General features: G+C 55.3%; 8 protein-coding genes across 8 annotated transcripts; 6 read left to right on the top strand and 2 right to left on the bottom strand.

Annotated features, from left to right (window-relative positions):
• Positions 1 to 288: 288 nt before the first annotated feature.
• C7974DRAFT_306998 (uncharacterized protein) lies at positions 289 to 1,886 on the bottom strand (the record flags this gene model as incomplete). The annotated part of the gene is made up of 6 exons (XM_046138108.1): positions 289 to 518; positions 571 to 706; positions 760 to 1,019; positions 1,069 to 1,350; positions 1,415 to 1,513; positions 1,700 to 1,886. The coding sequence occupies 6 exons, from the start codon at positions 1,884 to 1,886 to the stop codon at positions 289 to 291; spliced, it is 1,194 nt and encodes a 397-aa protein (XP_045998963.1).
• Positions 1,887 to 2,235: 349 nt separating this feature from the next.
• On the bottom strand, positions 2,236 to 2,679 carry C7974DRAFT_411210 (uncharacterized protein; the record flags this gene model as incomplete). The annotated part of the gene is made up of 3 exons (XM_046143539.1): positions 2,236 to 2,439; positions 2,495 to 2,572; positions 2,620 to 2,679. 3 exons carry the CDS (start codon positions 2,677 to 2,679, stop codon positions 2,236 to 2,238), a joined length of 342 nt encoding a protein of 113 aa, XP_045998964.1.
• A 77-nt stretch (positions 2,680 to 2,756) lies between these two features.
• On the top strand, positions 2,757 to 4,951 carry C7974DRAFT_147551 (uncharacterized protein). Its single transcript, XM_046135703.1, has 2 exons — positions 2,757 to 3,613; positions 3,663 to 4,951. The coding sequence occupies exons 1-2, from the start codon at positions 3,257 to 3,259 to the stop codon at positions 4,758 to 4,760; spliced, it is 1,455 nt and encodes a 484-aa protein (XP_045998965.1). The 5' UTR covers positions 2,757 to 3,256; the 3' UTR covers positions 4,761 to 4,951.
• A 315-nt stretch (positions 4,952 to 5,266) lies between these two features.
• C7974DRAFT_390169 (putative OPT oligopeptide transporter) lies at positions 5,267 to 8,278 on the top strand. The gene has a single exon (XM_046141447.1). The coding sequence runs from the start codon at positions 5,722 to 5,724 to the stop codon at positions 8,098 to 8,100; it is 2,379 nt and encodes a 792-aa protein (XP_045998966.1). The 5' UTR covers positions 5,267 to 5,721; the 3' UTR covers positions 8,101 to 8,278.
• A 23-nt stretch (positions 8,279 to 8,301) lies between these two features.
• Positions 8,302 to 11,072, top strand: C7974DRAFT_390171 (uncharacterized protein). The gene is made up of 3 exons (XM_046141448.1): positions 8,302 to 8,983; positions 9,066 to 9,196; positions 9,244 to 11,072. The coding sequence occupies exons 1-3, from the start codon at positions 8,559 to 8,561 to the stop codon at positions 10,962 to 10,964; spliced, it is 2,277 nt and encodes a 758-aa protein (XP_045998967.1). The 5' UTR covers positions 8,302 to 8,558; the 3' UTR covers positions 10,965 to 11,072.
• Positions 11,073 to 12,986, top strand: C7974DRAFT_450768 (uncharacterized protein). Its single transcript, XM_046145756.1, has 2 exons — positions 11,073 to 11,886; positions 11,939 to 12,986. Exons 1-2 carry the CDS (start codon positions 11,530 to 11,532, stop codon positions 12,947 to 12,949), a joined length of 1,368 nt encoding a protein of 455 aa, XP_045998968.1. The 5' UTR covers positions 11,073 to 11,529; the 3' UTR covers positions 12,950 to 12,986.
• Positions 12,987 to 14,251: 1,265 nt separating this feature from the next.
• C7974DRAFT_390179 (uncharacterized protein) lies at positions 14,252 to 14,860 on the top strand. The gene has a single exon (XM_046141449.1). The coding sequence runs from the start codon at positions 14,344 to 14,346 to the stop codon at positions 14,797 to 14,799; it is 456 nt and encodes a 151-aa protein (XP_045998969.1). The 5' UTR covers positions 14,252 to 14,343; the 3' UTR covers positions 14,800 to 14,860.
• A 742-nt stretch (positions 14,861 to 15,602) lies between these two features.
• C7974DRAFT_147717 (uncharacterized protein) lies at positions 15,603 to 17,616 on the top strand. Its single transcript, XM_046135705.1, has 2 exons — positions 15,603 to 16,615; positions 16,664 to 17,616. Exons 1-2 carry the CDS (start codon positions 15,716 to 15,718, stop codon positions 17,564 to 17,566), a joined length of 1,803 nt encoding a protein of 600 aa, XP_045998970.1. The 5' UTR covers positions 15,603 to 15,715; the 3' UTR covers positions 17,567 to 17,616.
• The last annotated feature ends 28 nt before the right edge of the window (positions 17,617 to 17,644 follow it).

The following is a 17,644-nucleotide window of genomic DNA, read 5'->3' on the forward strand; positions in this document are numbered from 1 at the left end:
CCAGCATGACTCGTAAATCCGCCGAGTCTAATGGTAGGGCTCAGACGATGATGGTCCGTGAGGATTGTACGAGTGGCGCAACGGAGCAGATCAACGGAATCTTGTCCTTGATGGCAGCGGATCCGCTTGAGATAATGTTTGTGGAGGGAGGATAGGAAACCAGTCAACGCATGTTGTCACAGTGCGACTAGGAACGACACGTATGAAGTCATAGATGCGTAGTACATCCGAAATTTCGGCATTAGGTATATAGTCGTCAAGATCGTTAAGTCATTACAGCTTTCGCTGCTAGTTATTTGGCCCAGTAAAATTACCGATGAAAACCACTAAAATAGCACAATACGCTGCAGAGGCCGCGAACATTTCGTGTCTTGCGGCTTTGGTCAGAACTGAAAGTGCTGCACTGAATAAGAGCGTGAAGACAATCAGTACACCGACAGCGTTGAATGTGTTTTGAGATGTGACGGCTGGTGAGGCGCCGTCTATGTCGATGGTACTTGTCAACTTGTACATAGTAACTGATGAAGTTAGTACAGACACAGTGCAATTGTGCACGTGATGACAACTTACCAATTGGTACAACTAATAAAACAAAGATGACGAAGGTGATGAAGATGTTGACCATTTTGTCGATCCGGGTAGCACTGTACAAGGAGACGTCTGTGTTCTTGGTCTTCGCTGCAAGCTCGGGGGTACGGAAGTATCTCTGTTGTAGGGTTAGAGTCTGCCCAGACTTAGGCTTTGGTGAACTCTTCTTACCAAAAGCGGTGGCTGCTTGAGATTGAACCACTTTTGAAGAGTGCCATCGACTTGGCCAATCAACGTCTCAACGCCGCCATCGAAAGCTGCTCGCTCGCGGCCATTACTGATCGATACAATGTCTTCTTTACAGCGGATTGAATCCATTTCGCCATCCATGAGTGGCTTGGTGTTGTTGTAATAACGGCGAACGCTGCGGTAGTCACGATCTGATGGCTTTTGGAAGGATTCCAATCTCCGGACGTTTAGAAGAACCTCGTCTGTATGCCAAATCAGTCGATACCCTGAATACTAGAGTGGAAACCATACCGTATTCCATCAATTTCGTTTTGATCTCGCGAAGGACTGTTCTGCGTGTCCGGTCACCTCCTTCGTCATCAGGGCCTGCACAGCGGCGCTTCGGGAGATCTGAATCCTCATCATAGTCATCCCAATCACAATTATCAAGCTCCTTCTCAAGCTCAGTGATCTCGTCTTGGTAGTCAAGAAGGATACGCGAGTGTAAGTAGCCATAAGACCTGTATAGTCCGAAGTTTGCATCACTGGCTTGAAAGGTCGCAAGACGTGGGTATCCGTTTGGATTGTTCTCCACTGTTGGCGGAAGTCAGTTCCCGACAGATGTAGAAGTCGTTGCTGACAGATTCAGTAAGCTTACGGGTTCTTGTTTTTGTCTCCGTTACATGGAAGGGTTCTGGTTTGATCTTGAATGAGCCGGTCACTCGTCGCAAAAAGCCGGGTCGCTTTTCATCTCCTGCTCTTGGTCAGAAGGTGTCAAGGATATTTGCCTTATCTTCGTTGTTGTCGCAATGACTATGAAGCATTTTTTTGCTTGATTCATTCGCAATAGACACAGGCACAGATCGTCAACGCATAAAATGCGAGAACGAAAATGTGTGGAGCGCAATGTCTGGGGCTGACACGGGACGTTTTGGTCACGTACCAGGCTGTGCATCCTCAACATTGACTACGGGACTGGCATCCAGATGATGCCCTACGTTCGAAACGTCATCTTCTCCGATCTCGATGATGGCATCGCCTTGCAGAGTGCTTAGATCTGTGTTTGTGGGCGATACCGGTGTCTTCTCGTCGATGAACGTGTCGCCTGTCAAGGGTCGCGAGTGTGCCATTTTCGCGGGGTGCGATGGAAGCAAGAATAGCAACAGCAACCGAAACGCCAAAAGCTGACAAGCACCAAAGTCAAGGTCGCAGGAATCAGAGAGTAAACGAACTAGTGATGCGAGAGGGTACTGTGGCTCAATGGGAATTGTGGCGGGTGAAGTATCTTAACAGCATCCAGGCAGCGGTTAATGAGGCAAGGAAGAAGGAACGATCACAGGTCCGAGACTCTGACCATACCTTCAAAGCACCCAGCCTCCCTAAACATCAGAATCTATTGGTCGAGGATCAGCCTCAGCCGCAGTGAAAATCAAAACCGGTCAACACTGCCACGCGCATCCTGGTCTACGCTGCGCCTCATCATTGCCCAGCTTTCAGGTCTCTCTCACGAACCGCAGCACCTCGATTGTGGAGCTGATTTGTGTAGGGATCAATCAGCTGGTAATCAACCCATCCGGCAGGGTTGTACACGAGGGCATAGATTTTGAAAACGCCTTTGCTCCTGCTGCCGTTCGCGATGACAGACATGTGTACCCAGTCGCCTTTGCCAAATTTTGCATTTTGCTGCCATCTGTCAGCAAGACTTCGCGATATGGCGACTGTCTCTGCTTGCCATGACAACCTCGCGCGAGTTGCGCACGCCTGACTTCGTTGCTGGGTGCTCCTCATCGTTTACGGAGTCCAGATGGGGCTCGTCCTGCGCTGCATCAGCCTGAGTGGCAACATCATCACGGCGCGGCCGACCTCGGTCGCCTGCAAAGGCGCACTGTCGTAATCGTTGGTCTGCATAGGTGCAACCGACATAGCTTTCAGAAGCAGGACTTGTAAAGGAGGCGGTATAAAAGCGGTTTGCTAGTCTTGGAGCCCTTCAAGAGAAGGCTGTCTGATATTATACATTGCCTTCCTGCAGGCCTCCTAGGCAACTAACTGCCTAAGGCTGCAAAGGGTTTCTGGCCCCCAAACGAAGTGGGTGAGCTGTGCACAGCCGCCTCACCGCATGGCTATGCATGAGATCTCCAACACAGGTTGACTAGCCCCCTCGGTGTGAAGCGCCATCCCCCGCCGCTGTCAGATAGAGGAGTTGAGGCTTTAATACGCGACAGCTCGTCGCTCTCGCTCACCCTTAAAATCGTAGTGGGAGGTCGATGTATGTACTATGAGGTTTGCTTTGGCCCCCACTGTGCGGTGGGCAGGGGTTTGTAAGCGCACAAGGTAGCGCGCTTACGGGCGGGGTGAGCCGCTGCTAAATGCGAACCACTCTGCCGTCAACAATCCTATCAATATGGGGGCTGACAGCCTCAGTGGATCTGTCATAATATTTGGACGACCGCTGCGACACTCTCAGCGTTGATGCTCCATGCTGCCTTGACCATCAAATGCCATGTCTTCTTCCCTCGGCCCCCCTTCGCGCATCGTGAAAGCTGTGGATGTCAATATGTCTTCTCATGGCATCAATGCTCTCGCAAACAAGGTCTTTCACACCCATGCTGACTTCCGAGTCGATTCGATCGAGGAGATAGCGCCAGCTACAGAACAATATGTATCGCTTGACGCTCCGCTGCAACCAAGTAGCGTGAGCCCCATAGAGGATGCGGACAAGAAGCGTGCCGCACTCATGCGCATGTGGTGGGACGAGGCTATGGCGAGACACATGGTGCTCTCTGAGGGTTACTCTCATGTCGCTGTACTGATTATCAAGTGGGCCGACTATCTTGATGACCTCAACACGAAGAGTGAGGTATGTGGGTAGACTCTACTTGCAAATTGCAGGCACTAACAACAAGCAGGCACAAGAACTTGAAAACATCTTCCGTGACCGCTTTCGATACGACACCGAAACCGTCGAACTCAACGTTAAGGGCAAGCCGCAGCTACAGCTCAATAGTCGTGTCAGCGCCTTTGCCGAGAAGCATAACGGACCGAACAATCTCCTGATCATATACTACACCGGACATGGCGTTTGGCGCGAAGCTGAGAAGTATCTCCAGCTGACTGCCGCGATAAATCCCGTTCGAGGGAAGGGGTTTCAGAAGGATGCGCATGCCAACTGGAACAGGGCCGAGCAGATTTTGAAAGACGATATTCTGGATTCCGATGTTCTTACCATCTTAGACACCTGCTATTCGAGCAATATAGCAAAGTCAGCCAAACAATCTATCAGGAAGTTTGAGCTGCTGAGCGCTTGCCCGCACAACGAAACGACCTCGTCTCCCGGCGATAGATCCTTCACTCGCGTGTTGATCGATAAGCTTACGGATCTCGCCAATGAGTACAATGACAGGCCATTCTCCACGTTTCATCTCAACCAGCTCATTTGCATGGACGAACGACGTCATGACACCCCGTCTCAGCTTTGGTTCCGACTTCCTAACGAACAAAATATACTCCTGGCGCCGTTGAAGCCGAGAGCTGGACTGGCACCTCAAAAGCCACGGGTCCAGCTGGAGCCTAGAGGCTACCTTACGTTACGGTTCGCCCTGAAGGAAGAGAAACTCAGTCAACCGCAGATTGAGTATCTGGCGCAGAAGCTGTCAAAGGCGTTTGAGAACAAACAACTCATCGGCCTGAGGAAAATCGATTGGATCACCATCAAGCCGGCCAAGATATCTCCATTCGAACGTGTTGCATTAGCCGCGTACGCTATCACACAGTGGAAAAGGGCTGTGCAAAGAAGAAAAGAGAATACACTTTTCCAACCGATCGAAACTGGTTCGACCCCAATGGAGGTGGACACAGACCGTAACTCGTCAGCTGCGTCACCTCCGCTCAAGCGCTTGCGAGATGAGGACGACGAAACCAGAATTACAAAGCGACAGAATACCGACAGCTCCCAACCGCCTCCATCGCCAGTGTCGATTTCGTCGCGCGGTAATGATGATCTGTAGGATCATTTTGGGTGTGTCGAATACGTTTTGCTCATGTGGTTGCATTCCATCGTTGTTATAGCATTTCAGGATACCCGTAGCGACAGCTACTCGAGCATTGTTGTTATTTCTACTTACATACTCATTTTCTAGAGCGTTAGCATCTATATCAGAAACTCGTCCATTTGATCATCTTCGGCAAGAAATTGAAAGTCCACGAGTGAATAGTGAGAGTATCCAGTTCTGGACCGACGTCGCCAAGCTATCAAGAGCAAGGACGGGCAAACACATACTTGGAAGGCGCGAGCGATGCCTGAAGGTTACACATTCGGTAAGAATTGTGGACATCTGCCTCAGTTGCCACAGGTTGCGCAAATACGTTTCACCAAGCGAAGGAGTATTGATGATAATCCTGCTTCTACGCAGGTATTCTGCCCCACAATATACCTCTAGGATGCCATGTCTTCTGGCCAATCCAAGCGGACGAATGCTTGCGCGGCTCCGAGTTGATTAATAACAGGCACCGCGCGCACTGATCGGACCGTGTCTTGCCACACGAAGAGTACACCTACAGAAGTGATTTATTGACAACAGACAGAAGGAGCTGCTACGTGAAGTCCTTCCATTATTTTCACAGGTCCTTGTCACGAACATTGTTCTGCCACCTCAAACCAAAGATTGATTACCTCGCTCTTATATCTCCGCAACTGCCGGAGTGTAAGGGTGGGTGGGTTGCCGAGAGCAAAGTTTTAATCAAGCATCGAACTAGCGGCTTTTGGTGGAGAAAGAATGAAGCTTCGACAGGGAAGTGGCGCTGTCGTTGGACGATCGGGCAAACGAAGACGTAAAATTCGCCGTAGCGGGCAAGCTATGAAGATACACAATGCAAACCTCGAATGGCGCAATTGATCGAGCGATTGGAAATCATGGTGTTTAAGAAGTGCCAGGACTGGAAAAGTGAACAGAGAAGAAGCCTGCCAAGATGACCGACGACCTAAAGGCCGACAAGGCGACGGCGACGGCCAAGCTTAGCCCTGTCTCAAGCCACCCCGGGTCATCCGCCTACGACAAGGGCGCTCTCAACACCACAGAGGCTCAAACATTATCTGGACTCGACGACACCGCGATCGTCGAAGAAGAAGCTCATGATGACCCCGAAATCGCACAGTTGCCTCTTATTGTGCGCCAGACCGTCTCGCTCGAGGATGACCCTACTCTTCCGACCATCACCTTCCGCTACTTCGTTCTCTGCATTCTATTCATCGTACCAGGAGCCTTCTTGTCTCAGATGAGCCATTACCGCACAACTCAGGCACCATACTCGGTCTTTTTTGTGCAGATTGCTTGTCACTACGTCGGCCATGGATTAGCGAAAGTTCTGCCAGCCTGGCAAATAAATTTGCCTTTTGGCTATGGGTTTAATCTCAACCCTGCACCATGGAGTATTAAGGAGCATGTTTTAGTGACTCTGACTGCGGCGTCTGGAGCGACCTACAACCTAGGCTATACCCCGATAAGCATGGCCGAGCTATGGTACGACACGAAGATCAACCCTGCCGTGGCTATCTTCTTCATGCTGGCCATCGTTTGGGTGGGCTACGCTATCGCCGCTATTGCACGCTCTTTGCTACTATGGGAGCCTGAGTATGTATGGCCGCAGGCGCTCATGCAGACGACTCTATTCGAGACATTCCGCAAACAGGACCGCAACAGCCCGCTAGCTAAAAGACAGATGCACGTATTCTTCCTTTGCCTTGTTGGCATGACACTTTGGCAGTTCCTGCCAGAGTACGTCTTCCCAATGACTTCATCGCTTGCCTTCCTGTGCTGGGTGGCACCGAAGAACCCGGTTGCAAACTTCATTGGATCTGGTCTTGGAGGTATGGGCTTCATGAACCTCAGTCTCGACTGGTCCAACATCAACTGGAACGGCACGTCGATTTTGATTACACCCTTCTGGACACAAACTGTTCTATTCCTTGCATTCGTGCTCAACTGCTGGATCCTACTTCCAGCAGCTAAATGGGGCAACCTGGGCTCGTATAAACACGGTCTCATGTCCAACTCCCTACTCCTGGCTAATGGAACAAAATATCCCACGGCCAAGATTGTCAACAGCGATTTCAGTCTCAACGAGACCGCTTGGGAAGAGTACGGTCCAGCATATATGGGTTTGCAATTCGCTTGGGCTACGTTTTTCAACTACGCCAAACTACCGTCGGCCTTTGTCTGGATGGCTACTTTTGGAGGTCCTGCCATCCTGGCAACGTTTGGAAAGAATATGGCTGCACGAAAAGCTCGAAGCGAGGCGAAGAAGCAGCAAACCTCCACTGGCGCCGCGGAACCCAACATCCATCACCAGTACACTGACCGCCTGAACGTTCTCCAGCGCTCATACAAGGAAGTGCCTGGATGGTGGTTCGCGACTTTGTTCATTGTTGGAGTGGTCATCTTACTTGCAATCGTAGGTTCCGGCCAGCTTTTTATCCCTTGGTGGACCGTGATCGTTGGTGTCGCAACCGGTTTTGTTGTCGTTGTGCCTCTCGGCTACCTCTACGCCATTTCGAACTACCAAGTTGCGATTGGTGACTTCAACGAGCTTATCTACGGTTACATGGTCCACACGGCTGCGGGAGCTGGTCACCACCACCCTTGTGGACCATCAGTCTACGGTTCCATCGCAGGTGATGCCTGGTATCGTGCGCAGTACATGCTCCAGGATCAGCGCATCGGACATTACATGCATATCCCGCCACGTACTGTGTTCTTCAGTCAGGTCTTTGGAAGTATCCTAGGCATACCCATCAACTACGGTGTGATTCGTTGGGTCCTCAACACAAAATTCGACATCTTGTCTGGGGCGACAACAGATCCTCTACACCAGTGGACAGGCCAGAGCCTTGTAAGTTCCAACACGATTGGCGTACAGTATGGTGTCATCGGCCCTAAAAGGATGTTTGGCGCCAGCGAGTTGAAGATCCTGCCTTACGGCTTCCTCGTCGGCGCAGGAGCACCGCTTGTTATGTACGCACTACACCGTGCATTCCCGAACTCAAAGCTCAAATTCCACCTCTGGAATACGACAATCTTCTTTTCAGGTCTTACTGTGTTCTACGGAAACATATCGACAGGATACTTCAGTGCGTTCATCGGAGGCTTTGTCGCGATGTACTGGATCTTCCGCCATCACTTCAAGATTTGGAAGCGCTACAACTACATCGTCGCAGCGGCGTTCGACGCAGCCTTCAATTTCAACATGTTGTTGATCTTTTTGTTCTTTGGAAGTGGAAAGCAAATCAAGATGCCAGCTTGGTGGGGCAACAATGCAGATAGCGCTGAGAGGTGCTTTGCGTCGGAATGAAAGACTTAAACGCAGATATAGATATCCAATCAATCTTTACTTACCGTTCAATGCAAAGGGATCGCGCAGTTTAACTGTGACGGCGGTGACGTGTAGGCTGCATCGAAACCGCGGGTGACTTTCCCTCTTTTACTCTAGCGCGGATTCGAAACGGAGATCAATCTGTAATTTGTGTGGTGCACGACGATCTGTTGCCCCCATTCCCCCACACAGGAGCTGCTATCCACCTTATCAAAGTCTGCAACACCCTGGTCATCCTATGCTATAATCACTGAAGTGCTGCGTGAAAAACTAAAAGAAAGCGGCTCCAACATCTCTCAATTGCGGCCAGTCAATGGGCGATCATCCTTAGCGGCCGAGCTTCAAAGAACGACAGGTCTTATCGGAGAATAGCACCCAACGTTACTTCTCATCGCTACATCTAGCCTATCCATACGCCCAGAGAATTTCGGCCTCACATGTCTGGCCCAACATCGAACCCAGCCTGGAACACCAATGACAACGGCGCAGCCTACGGAACCTTTCCTCGGCCGAGACTGAGTTCCAACTTCAGCAGTCGCGATAGTGTCGACAGTACTGCTGTACAGAGTAATGGCGGCGACGTCTCTCCCAAAGCTCGCCCTCCACTAGCCCAGCGCCCGTCCTCGCGACACATTGAGTTCCGAAACCACATTAGGCGACCCCATCTTACAGAGACCCAGCGGACCTTAAGCGATGCTTTACGTGCCGCCAAGAGTAGGGAAGAGCAGGAAACTTTGCTGCCCGAGGAGGATCATGCAGGCTCGGATGGTTGTTTCAATGGAACTGGTCAGCCTGCGGGACCGAGAGACTTGATCACACCTTATCCACATTCCGGTTTGAAGGTGTACTACAATATTCACCGGTGCGTGCTCGTTGCAATCTGGGAGACTCCTGGAGAACTACCAATGGTGGGATACGGTGATATTGGAGCTAACGCTCTGCAGAATACGAAGACTTGTACTGGCTGTTATCGAGGACCCGTATACAGTTGAGCAACTGAGAGAACCGCGTATGAATGTCTTGATTGTCAAACCCCTGGTTGACCGTCTCTACGATGAAGAAGACATCTCTGTTGGTATGTGTTTGGAATCTGCGATCAGATTCAGTGCTGACTGGCTGCAGTGTACAGTCTGCTTGTCAACCGCATGCAGTTCTTGCGGGAGCAGCAATTTCAGCAACACCATCAAACCGTGGACCTGACCAGAGCAAATCTGTGCGAGCTGGTTGCAATGAAGGTCCTGCGTAGACATGACGAAGAGAGTACTGGTAAGCCCGGACTCTTGCTGCTGGCACAGGTTCTCGTAGCGCCGTTCTGGCCGTTCCAAGGCGCCCCAGAAGACGTATCACCACCGCGCCATTTCTCGGAGTACCAGGGGCAGGGCGACTACGAAGGGAAGCTCACAGCGCTGGAAGTTGCCATCGTCTCCGAGAGCAAGATCCTTCTCAGCAGCAGCGCTAGCCAGAAGGTCATTGACGCAGTGTACCGAGGACGTATTGTGTACACGCCAACGACTTTCATCGACATCATTCCAGACCATTATAAGCACAAGCCTATATCGCTATACGATCCACGCAAGGCCCCACTTCTAAACCAGTACCGCCTGATGGTACCCCGAACGCGAAACATGATCGAGGTCGCTCAGTTCGTTCTTCTACTTGCATGCTATTGCTGGGCAATGCACACACGGGACGACGAAAAACTGACGACAGCCGAGATAGTGTTCTTGCTGTACGCTGGTGGCTGGGTACTTGATGAACTAGTCTCCTGTCTCGAGCACGGGTGGGAAGTCCATACCCAGGAACTCTGGGCCTTCCTCGACGTCACATTCGCAGGCATCTTCATCATCTACTTCTGGATGCGCGTGCATGGCTGGATGCTCGGAAACGACGAAACAGGCAGACAAGCACTCGATTTGCTGGCGATAGCCTCTCCGATTCTGTTCCCGCGTATCGCCTTCAATCTGATGCCAGAGAACATGCTGTTTATCTCCTTGCGGGCAATGGTCAAGGAGTTCACTGCGCTTAGTCTCATTGCCGTCTGGTGCTTTGGCGGTTTCTTGTTGGCGCTTAAGTGGCTGAGCATGTCTAACCCTGCGACCGATGCGAACGCACCAAACGTGATCACCATCTCGAAGTGGATGCTGTGGATTTGGTTTGGTCTCGACGGCACTGGCATCGATGAAGCGCCCACATTCCATGAGATCCTCGGTCCGGTTCTGATGGTCATCTACGCGTTTATTGGTAACACGCTCTTCTTGACGGTCTTGGTGTCCATTCTCTCAAACACCTTCTCGAAGATCGCTGCCGACTCCACGGCAGAGATCCAGTTCCGCCGCGCAGTCATGACCTTCGAAGGCGTCAAGTCGGACACACTGTTCGCCTACCGTCCGCCGTTCAACCTCCTCGCTTTCGTCATCCTGCTGCCCCTCAAGTTCATCCTGTCGCCACGCTGGTTCCACAAGATCAACATCACCGCAATCCGCGTTCTTAACGCGCCGTTCCTGCTAGCAATCGCATGGCATGAGCGCCGCACACTGTGGAAGTCGACGCGCAGACGCAGCATCAGCGGCCCGGGACCCACCAAGCGCTCCAAGTGGCTGTTCGACGGCGGCTTCTGGAGTTGGAGCAAGATGAGCCCGCACGCAGATCTGCAAGCGGTGTTTGAAGAGGATGCGCCGCGGGAGATCATTGAGAGGATCGAGGAGGAGGACGACCTCGAGGACGCGATTCTCGAGAACAGTTTTGCTGGCGCTGCCGGCGCGGAACGTAGGAGCATCAGTCCGGGTAGCGTCCTGACGAGGCGGAGGAGGCTGAGCAGCGCATGGCCAGGAACAGTCCCGTAGTCCTTTGGCGCTGTTAGTACGTGGACGGGGGTCCAGCATGTCTTCTTTACGAGTACACAGCAACCTCACAGGCAACAACGATAGTCCTACACCCCAGCCATATTGTATTGTGTTATCCTGTGATGTGAAGAAGCCACCGCGCCATCCAGATCAGTCCTCTTCCTGTCCGTCAGCCTCACCCCACTTTGCCCCACCCGGACATTCAAAGTCCGACCTCACCACCATTACCCCCAGACAATTAACAACCGCCGCGCCATATCTAGCAATCTGCAATCCGTGACCGAACCAGGCTTAGCACGCGCCCTTTTTGCTTCACCCCGACACTATTACCCCCAGCTTTCTCGCGCATTACAACGAGTCGTGCGATAGGCCGAATTGATAGCGAAAGCCAAAGGCCCTGCCGTGTTTCCCTGCGGAAAACCCTCTCTCGGAGTGATGAGTTGCGTTGTATAAAGTCCCCCGACCAGGACTCCTCCCCAATCATCGATATAGAACAACACTCACCCCTCCATCCTCACCTCTACATATACATATCTCCCTCGAAACCCCCAACACTACAGTCAAAATGGCGCTCAACGAAAACTACCCCCTCTCCTCCCCCTCCTCCCTAAAATCCCAGTTCCTGGGCAAGAAACTCGCCGACCTGCCCACGCCGTCTATAATCCTCGACCGCGCGCTCGTGCGCCGCCATTGCGCGGAGATGCAGCGCGTGTGCGGGGCGCTCGGGATCGGGTTCCGGGCGCACGTGAAGAGCCACAAGACGACGGAGGTCTCGCGGTACATGGTCGGGGACGGGCTGAGCTGGGAGGGGAAAGAAGGCGGGCACGAGGGGCCGGCGAACTTCATCGTCAGCACCGTGGCCGAGGCGGAGCATCTCGCGCCGTTTGTGCGCGGCGAGCAGGCCAGGGGGCGGGAGGCCAGTGTGCGTTTCGCGTGCTCCTGCTGAGATTCTCGAGTGCGTGCTAATCGTGTAGATTCTCTACGGCGTGCCGGTCCCGCCCTCGTCGCTCCCGCGGCTCCTCGCCCTCGCCGCATCACTGCAGCCCAAAAGCATCCTCCTCATGCTCGACTCGCCCGCCACACTAACCCGCCTCCTCGCCGCCCTCGCCACAACCCCAACGCCCACCCTCGGCCTCTTCGTCAAAGTAGACACGGGCTACCACCGCGCCGGCCTCGCGCCCGAATCCCCCTCGCTCGCCGCCCTGATCGCCGCGATCCTGCAATCCGAGCAGGACGGCCAGAGCGTGGAGTTGGTAGGCTTGTACTCGCACCTGGGCTCCTCGTACGCGAACTCCAGCCCGCAGGACGCCGCGTCCGGGCTGGCCACCGAATTCGCAGGCCTGGAGAGCGCGCTCCGCGTCGTCCCTGCGCCGCGGCGCAAAAGCCTCGTGCTGAGCGTCGGCGCGACGCCCACGGTTGCCGCAGCGCAGAACCTGGCGTCGGGCAGCGGCGCGCAGGACGCCGCGTTGCGGCAGGCGCTGGACCGCGTCAAGGCGCTGTGCAGGGTCGAAGTGCACGCGGGCGTGTACCCGCTGCTGGATTGCCAGCAGGTGGCTACGGGCGCGAGGGGCGCGCGGCATGCGGATATCGCTGTGCGTGTGCTGCTTGAGGTGTCGTCGGTGTACGGCGAGCGCGAGCGGCCGGAGGTGCTTGTCTCGGGGGGCAGTCTGGCGCTGGGGCGGGAGCCGTGTAAGAGTTATTCTGGCTGGGGGATTGTGGAGGGGTCGTTGGGGAATGAGGGCGCGGCAGTGTTTGGGGAGGGGGGCGCGGGGTGGGTGGTTGGGAGGGTGAGTCAGGAGCATGGGGTGCTTCTTTGGGAGGGTGATGTTGGGCAGTATAAGGAGTTGCGGGTGGGGGACAAGGTGGCAGTTTGGCCGAATCATGCGTGTATAGCGGGGGTTGGGTTTGGGTGGTATCTTGTGGTGGATTCGGAGTTAGGTGGGGACGAGGTTGTGGACGTGTGGGTGAGGTGGAGGGGGTGGTAGGCTGTCGTAGGTATGTGTGCGATATTGATTCTAGAAACAATGACGTTCTTGTTAGAATGTAGTACTCTAAATGCCTAATGAGACTTTTTTTCCTTGGGTTTATTTGGGTGGTAGACACCATTGTTAACACCATACTCGCCTAGAATTAGTCCATCTGTCTGACACGATCTGGAAGTCAGTCCAAGTGGACGTTGATTACTACAACGCGGACTGGGTGCCGCGCACATGATCGCAGTCTTCTCCATTACTTCGCTACAATGTTGGTGTGTCAGGCGATAACCTGAGTAAGCTGACGCTGCGGATGGTCATAGTTGTGGTTAGCTAGGTAGAGAATCGACAACACTGTTCGTCAGAAGGAACACGCGACCTGGTACACCGCAAGGTCAAACTAGGTTTGCGTAGCCCCGATCACGTATAAACGCTAATACTTTTCGCGTCGAAATTGATGTGAAGTGTCCAACTCGGGTCATTGGGTGTCACGGCCAGCGAGCACATCACCACGTCGTCTGAAGTGCCAGCGCACGAGCCTTGGCGTAATGAACGGTCAGCAGTATTCACCCCTCACCACAAAGTCCCAAACATTGATGGTATCGGAACAGAGCAACGTTCTGACAGTGCTGGCGAGTCAGCCGGAAAAAGAGACGAGTCATTAGCTTGCGCTGCCGACGGCCGGTGGTGGGTTCCTAACGAACGGCTCTTCCATGCGGGTGGTATATCTCCTTCGCCGCAGGAAGGCCGAGGTGGATCGGTAGAACCATGCTCGTCTGGTATCGATTCTCACGATACTTCATCAAGCGTCCAACAGAATGTTTCAACACACTACATCCGTTCTGTGTACTGGACCGCGAGCTGTTTTCCAGGTAGTATGGCTGAGCCGAAGGTTCGCGCTTGACGAAGAGTGCGTATCGGCTAAGTTGAGTACGCAGCGATAGTTCTGCATAGGAGTAGTAACTTCGATAAGCGACCGATGCGTGGTTCATGTAGCTTGGCCATATCTGCGCGTGCAAGCCAATGTCGTTGAGTTTGATTAAAACCTGGTTGAGGCGAGTGCATTGCCGGCTTGTGGACCACTTGGCTCTGGAAGGGTGTGTGGTGGTGCAATTGATGGCCGTGGAAGATGTCTCCGCGCCCGACGTCGCTGTCTGCAGTCTATCCGTGGACTGCAGTTGATGGCCATGGAGGATGAGTCTTCGCGCTCGACATGGACGCTGCTAAAGCCGATCGCCGAAAAGCAGCTCCCTCTTGCTGTCCACCCACTGGCTTGCTGCAAGAGGGAGCTGCTTTTCGGCGATCGGCTTTAGCAGCGAGTCATTGGCGTTGGTGTCGGAAGGGTCCATCCGCCTGGGCCTGCTGGGACGTTGAGTGCGAGAGTGGTCCTTGGAGTCGCGGTGCTCATGCCGTTTTTGGTCGATGTGTCGGTGGTGTCGTCCTGGATGTTGTCCTGGATGTTGTCCGAGGCTTGGCTACTGGTCGCGGTCTTGCGTGGTGATCAGGGGCAGAGGTGCTCGGCGCTATATTCACTGGAGAGGCGCTTGGTTGGGCCGTGGTCATGGTTCCTGAGCCGGCGCTTCTGGCGGGGGACGGCGTCGGCGTCGGCATGTGAAGCGCGTCGCGTGAAGCTGAGGCCGACGTGGTTGCGCAGTGGGCGATTGGGGTCCTGTGAGGGCGGTAGCATGCTCGCTGTCGAGGGCATCGGACGAAGGTTTGGAGGCGCCGGGCTGCAGCCGATTCCGACTGCAGCGATCCCTGGTCGTGCGCGTGGCAGGCGCGGTCGCTCGCCGTTGAGGTCGGTGGTGACGTCGGCTGTCTCCTGGGGCGTCTGCAGTAGCGTTGGAACATTGAAACGTTGAAACGTTGAAACAGAAGACGGCTGACTCAGGCACGGCGCTCCAGCACTGCGCACGCGTTGGGCATGCTGGCGGGCGCTGGCAGCAGAAGTCTCCTGGCACAGTGCTGGTCTCAGGCGACATGCACGGCGCAGGCCCGTCGTCGCACAGGGAGGGGTCGCAGTGCAGGGCGGCGTGCAGCGAGCGTGCAGCGTGCGTGCAGCAGCGCAGTGCTGGCAGGGCGACACTCGCGGCGGCGTGGATAGAGTTGCAGCAGCTGCAGCAGCTGCTGCCGCCCTGGTGCGCTTGGCTGGGGCGTGGTTCGCGCTGGCTGGCGGCCGGCGTGGCTCGCTGGCGCTGGCAGGCAGGCACTGGCGGCGCTGCTCTGGCTGCTCGGGCTGCTCGGGCTGCTCTGGCTGCGCGGACGGCGCTGCTGCACTGGCGGCAGGCGTGGTTCGCGGTCGGGCGTGGGGCTCGGAGCAGCCCTCACGCCGGCACGCTTCAGCGGCCCCTGCGCGGACGGGCAGGCGACCAGGCCGGCTCAGGCCAGCGAGGGCTGCTCTGCACTCTGCGCTCCGCTCCTGGCGTCGATCGGCAGCTGAGCTGACTGCAGCGCTCCTGAGCCTCCATCGAGTCCATCCCACACTCGTTCGTCCGCGCCCTCCCGCCGTGCCTGTGCAGCCCTGGTGGCCCCCTCGACTCCCCAGAACCATGTGGCACACCTCGCCGGGCGCTGAGCACTGCTGAACCGGCGCCCCCCAGCGGCCGCACACCTCAGACCTCGGCGCCTCTCTCCCCGTGGCGTGTGCGCTGCTTATGCGCACGTCGCCCTACACTGCGAGCTGCCCGTCTGGGCCCGGCACTGCCTGCGCGCGATAGCGGGAGCTGCCTCGGACTCCAGGCCAGCCGCGCAGCGCCGTCGACTCGGGCACCGCTGCCCATGGTGCCTCTCCGGAGAGCCTCTCAACGCGGGCGCCGCAGCCTCGACCGTCGTCGCGATCCCTTCGCATGGCACGACGAGCGCGACACGCCCATCATGACCGCCACCTTCCCCATCCACCCCCTGCCGTCCATGCAGGCCGCCTTCGAGGAGTCGATGCTCGACGCGACCGGCGAGACCGGCTTCGTGCCCTTCAAAACCCCCGGCCGCGGCGTCAAGACCCGCCAGCAGCTGCTGTGCAGAGAGGCCGACGCCGAGGAGCTGGCCTACAACTACACCTACAGCTGCCATTGGCGCCACCACCCCAAGGGCAAGCACCACCCCTTGCTCAAGACCATCACCCAGATCGTCTTCGGCGTGCACCTGCTGCACCAGCGCCTCGAAAAGTCCACCGCCGACGTCGCCGACATCCTGCTCAAGCACGTCAACGAGCTCGACAGCTTCCTGCAGCGCGCCAACGAGGACCTCGAGCAGAGCATGAAGGACATGCTCTTCCGCCATAAGTGCCTGCGCGTGCCCATGGAGCACGTCAACGAGTTCGACCGTCTGCTCGACGACCGCTCCTACCGCGCCTCGTTGCTGGACGGCAACATCACCATCGAGCGCACCATCAACCGCATGTCGCAGCTGCTCAACGACTACCTCGTCGACATCAGCATCTACCGCGACGCCAACCACGAGCTGGAGCACTACCTGCGCGACATTGGCGACGAGTGGGCCTACCACAACGAAGATGTCGGCCGCATCTACTCGGCCATGTGTGGAAACACGGGTGGCTGGGCTCAATTTTTACAGAGTCTCGTGACCAAGGCCGAACGTCTCGGCACTGTGCTGGTGCAAGTTAGCAGTTATTGCAATGAGATTGAGAAGCGCTGTGGTGCCGCCAGTCGGCGAAGTCTGGTAGGTCACCTGTCATATGCAGCCGTGCCGAAGCTAACAGCTGCACAGATTGCGACCACCTCATCATCGCGAAACTCATCCAAATCAAACGTACGCGACAATGGTCGTCGAGCCTCTCGAAAAGGCTCACAGAATAAACCTCTTCCCACGCCGCCCACGCCACAGGTGCCCGTGATTCTCACCGCTGCACAGCCAGACCCCAGAGGGTTCCCTGATGCAGAAGTCCGTGGCCGCCCCATCTCACGCGTGCCACATTACCAGCCGCAGCCTGAGCCCGTAAACCCGTACATGGCTGGAAGTCGCCAACAACAGGTTGAGCTTCCCGCCTCGTCCCCAGCGCCTGCTTCTCGTCCTGATGTGCATGTGCCAAGCCAGCCTGCACAAAGCCAGCAAATCCAACAGAGCCTACAAAGCCAGCCCGCCCCAAAGCAACCCGAACCCAAACAACCCGCACCAAAGCAACCCGAGTACCACCACGAAGCCTGGCACAACGAAGAGCAAAGTAAGGCTACCGCACAACCCCAGACAGAAGCAGGCCGCATGGGCCACAAGCACGGCCATCGGCGAGCGTCCAACAAAGAAGGAGATAGTCCGCCCGTGACAGCAAAGGACTCAGCTTACTCTTCATTATCAGGGGCTTCGATCATGTCGCCGACTAGCGCAGCATCGCCACGTTCGGCGTCTTCGAACGCTCAGTTTGGCCTGTTTCCGAGCAGTGCCCAGCATACACCTAAACAGTCCTTGTCTGGTCGCGTGGGTTCTATAACACCATCTACTTCATCAAATCTACGATCAGTAAAATCTGCCGATCCGCCAGATCGGCCCCCAACTTCTGCAAGCACTTACTCAGAGACGCCGGCAAGTAAAAGACTGCTCAAAAGGGGCAGTCTTCAGTCGCTCAGGCGTTTCTTCACAAAGAAGAAGAACGACATACATACCATTGCGGAGTGAGCCACATACCCTTACATTTGATTTGTATCATTTCAAGCGGGCGTTGTCTGTGTTGGCATCTCGCAGCCATATACCCTT

The sequence above is a fragment of the Boeremia exigua genome, assembly GCF_020726555.1.
Source record: "Boeremia exigua strain MPI-SDFR-AT-0100 chromosome Unknown C7974scaffold_4, whole genome shotgun sequence".
Taxonomy (NCBI): domain Eukaryota; kingdom Fungi; phylum Ascomycota; class Dothideomycetes; order Pleosporales; family Didymellaceae; genus Boeremia; species Boeremia exigua.

What these genes read in the sequence shown, in the direction of transcription:
- C7974DRAFT_147551 (XM_046135703.1), top strand. Translation starts at nt 3,257, where the DNA reads ATGTCTTCTTCCCTCGGCCCCCCTTCGCGCATCGTGAAAGCTGTGGAT. An exon ending in ACCTCAACACGAAGAGTGAG is followed by an intron (nt 3,614 to 3,662) that starts GTATGTGGGTAG and finishes AACAACAAGCAG; the next exon opens with GCACAAGAACTTGAAAACAT.
- C7974DRAFT_390169 (XM_046141447.1), top strand. Translation starts at nt 5,722, where the DNA reads ATGACCGACGACCTAAAGGCCGACAAGGCGACGGCGACGGCCAAGCTT.
- C7974DRAFT_390171 (XM_046141448.1), top strand. Translation starts at nt 8,559, where the DNA reads ATGTCTGGCCCAACATCGAACCCAGCCTGGAACACCAATGACAACGGC. An exon ending in GTGTACTACAATATTCACCG is followed by an intron (nt 8,984 to 9,065) that starts GTGCGTGCTCGT and finishes AACGCTCTGCAG; the next exon opens with AATACGAAGACTTGTACTGG. An exon ending in TGAAGAAGACATCTCTGTTG is followed by an intron (nt 9,197 to 9,243) that starts GTATGTGTTTGG and finishes GACTGGCTGCAG; the next exon opens with TGTACAGTCTGCTTGTCAAC.
- C7974DRAFT_450768 (XM_046145756.1), top strand. Translation starts at nt 11,530, where the DNA reads ATGGCGCTCAACGAAAACTACCCCCTCTCCTCCCCCTCCTCCCTAAAA. An exon ending in CCAGGGGGCGGGAGGCCAGT is followed by an intron (nt 11,887 to 11,938) that starts GTGCGTTTCGCG and finishes CTAATCGTGTAG; the next exon opens with ATTCTCTACGGCGTGCCGGT.
- C7974DRAFT_390179 (XM_046141449.1), top strand. Translation starts at nt 14,344, where the DNA reads ATGCCGTTTTTGGTCGATGTGTCGGTGGTGTCGTCCTGGATGTTGTCC.
- C7974DRAFT_147717 (XM_046135705.1), top strand. Translation starts at nt 15,716, where the DNA reads ATGGTGCCTCTCCGGAGAGCCTCTCAACGCGGGCGCCGCAGCCTCGAC. An exon ending in CCGCCAGTCGGCGAAGTCTG is followed by an intron (nt 16,616 to 16,663) that starts GTAGGTCACCTG and finishes ACAGCTGCACAG; the next exon opens with ATTGCGACCACCTCATCATC.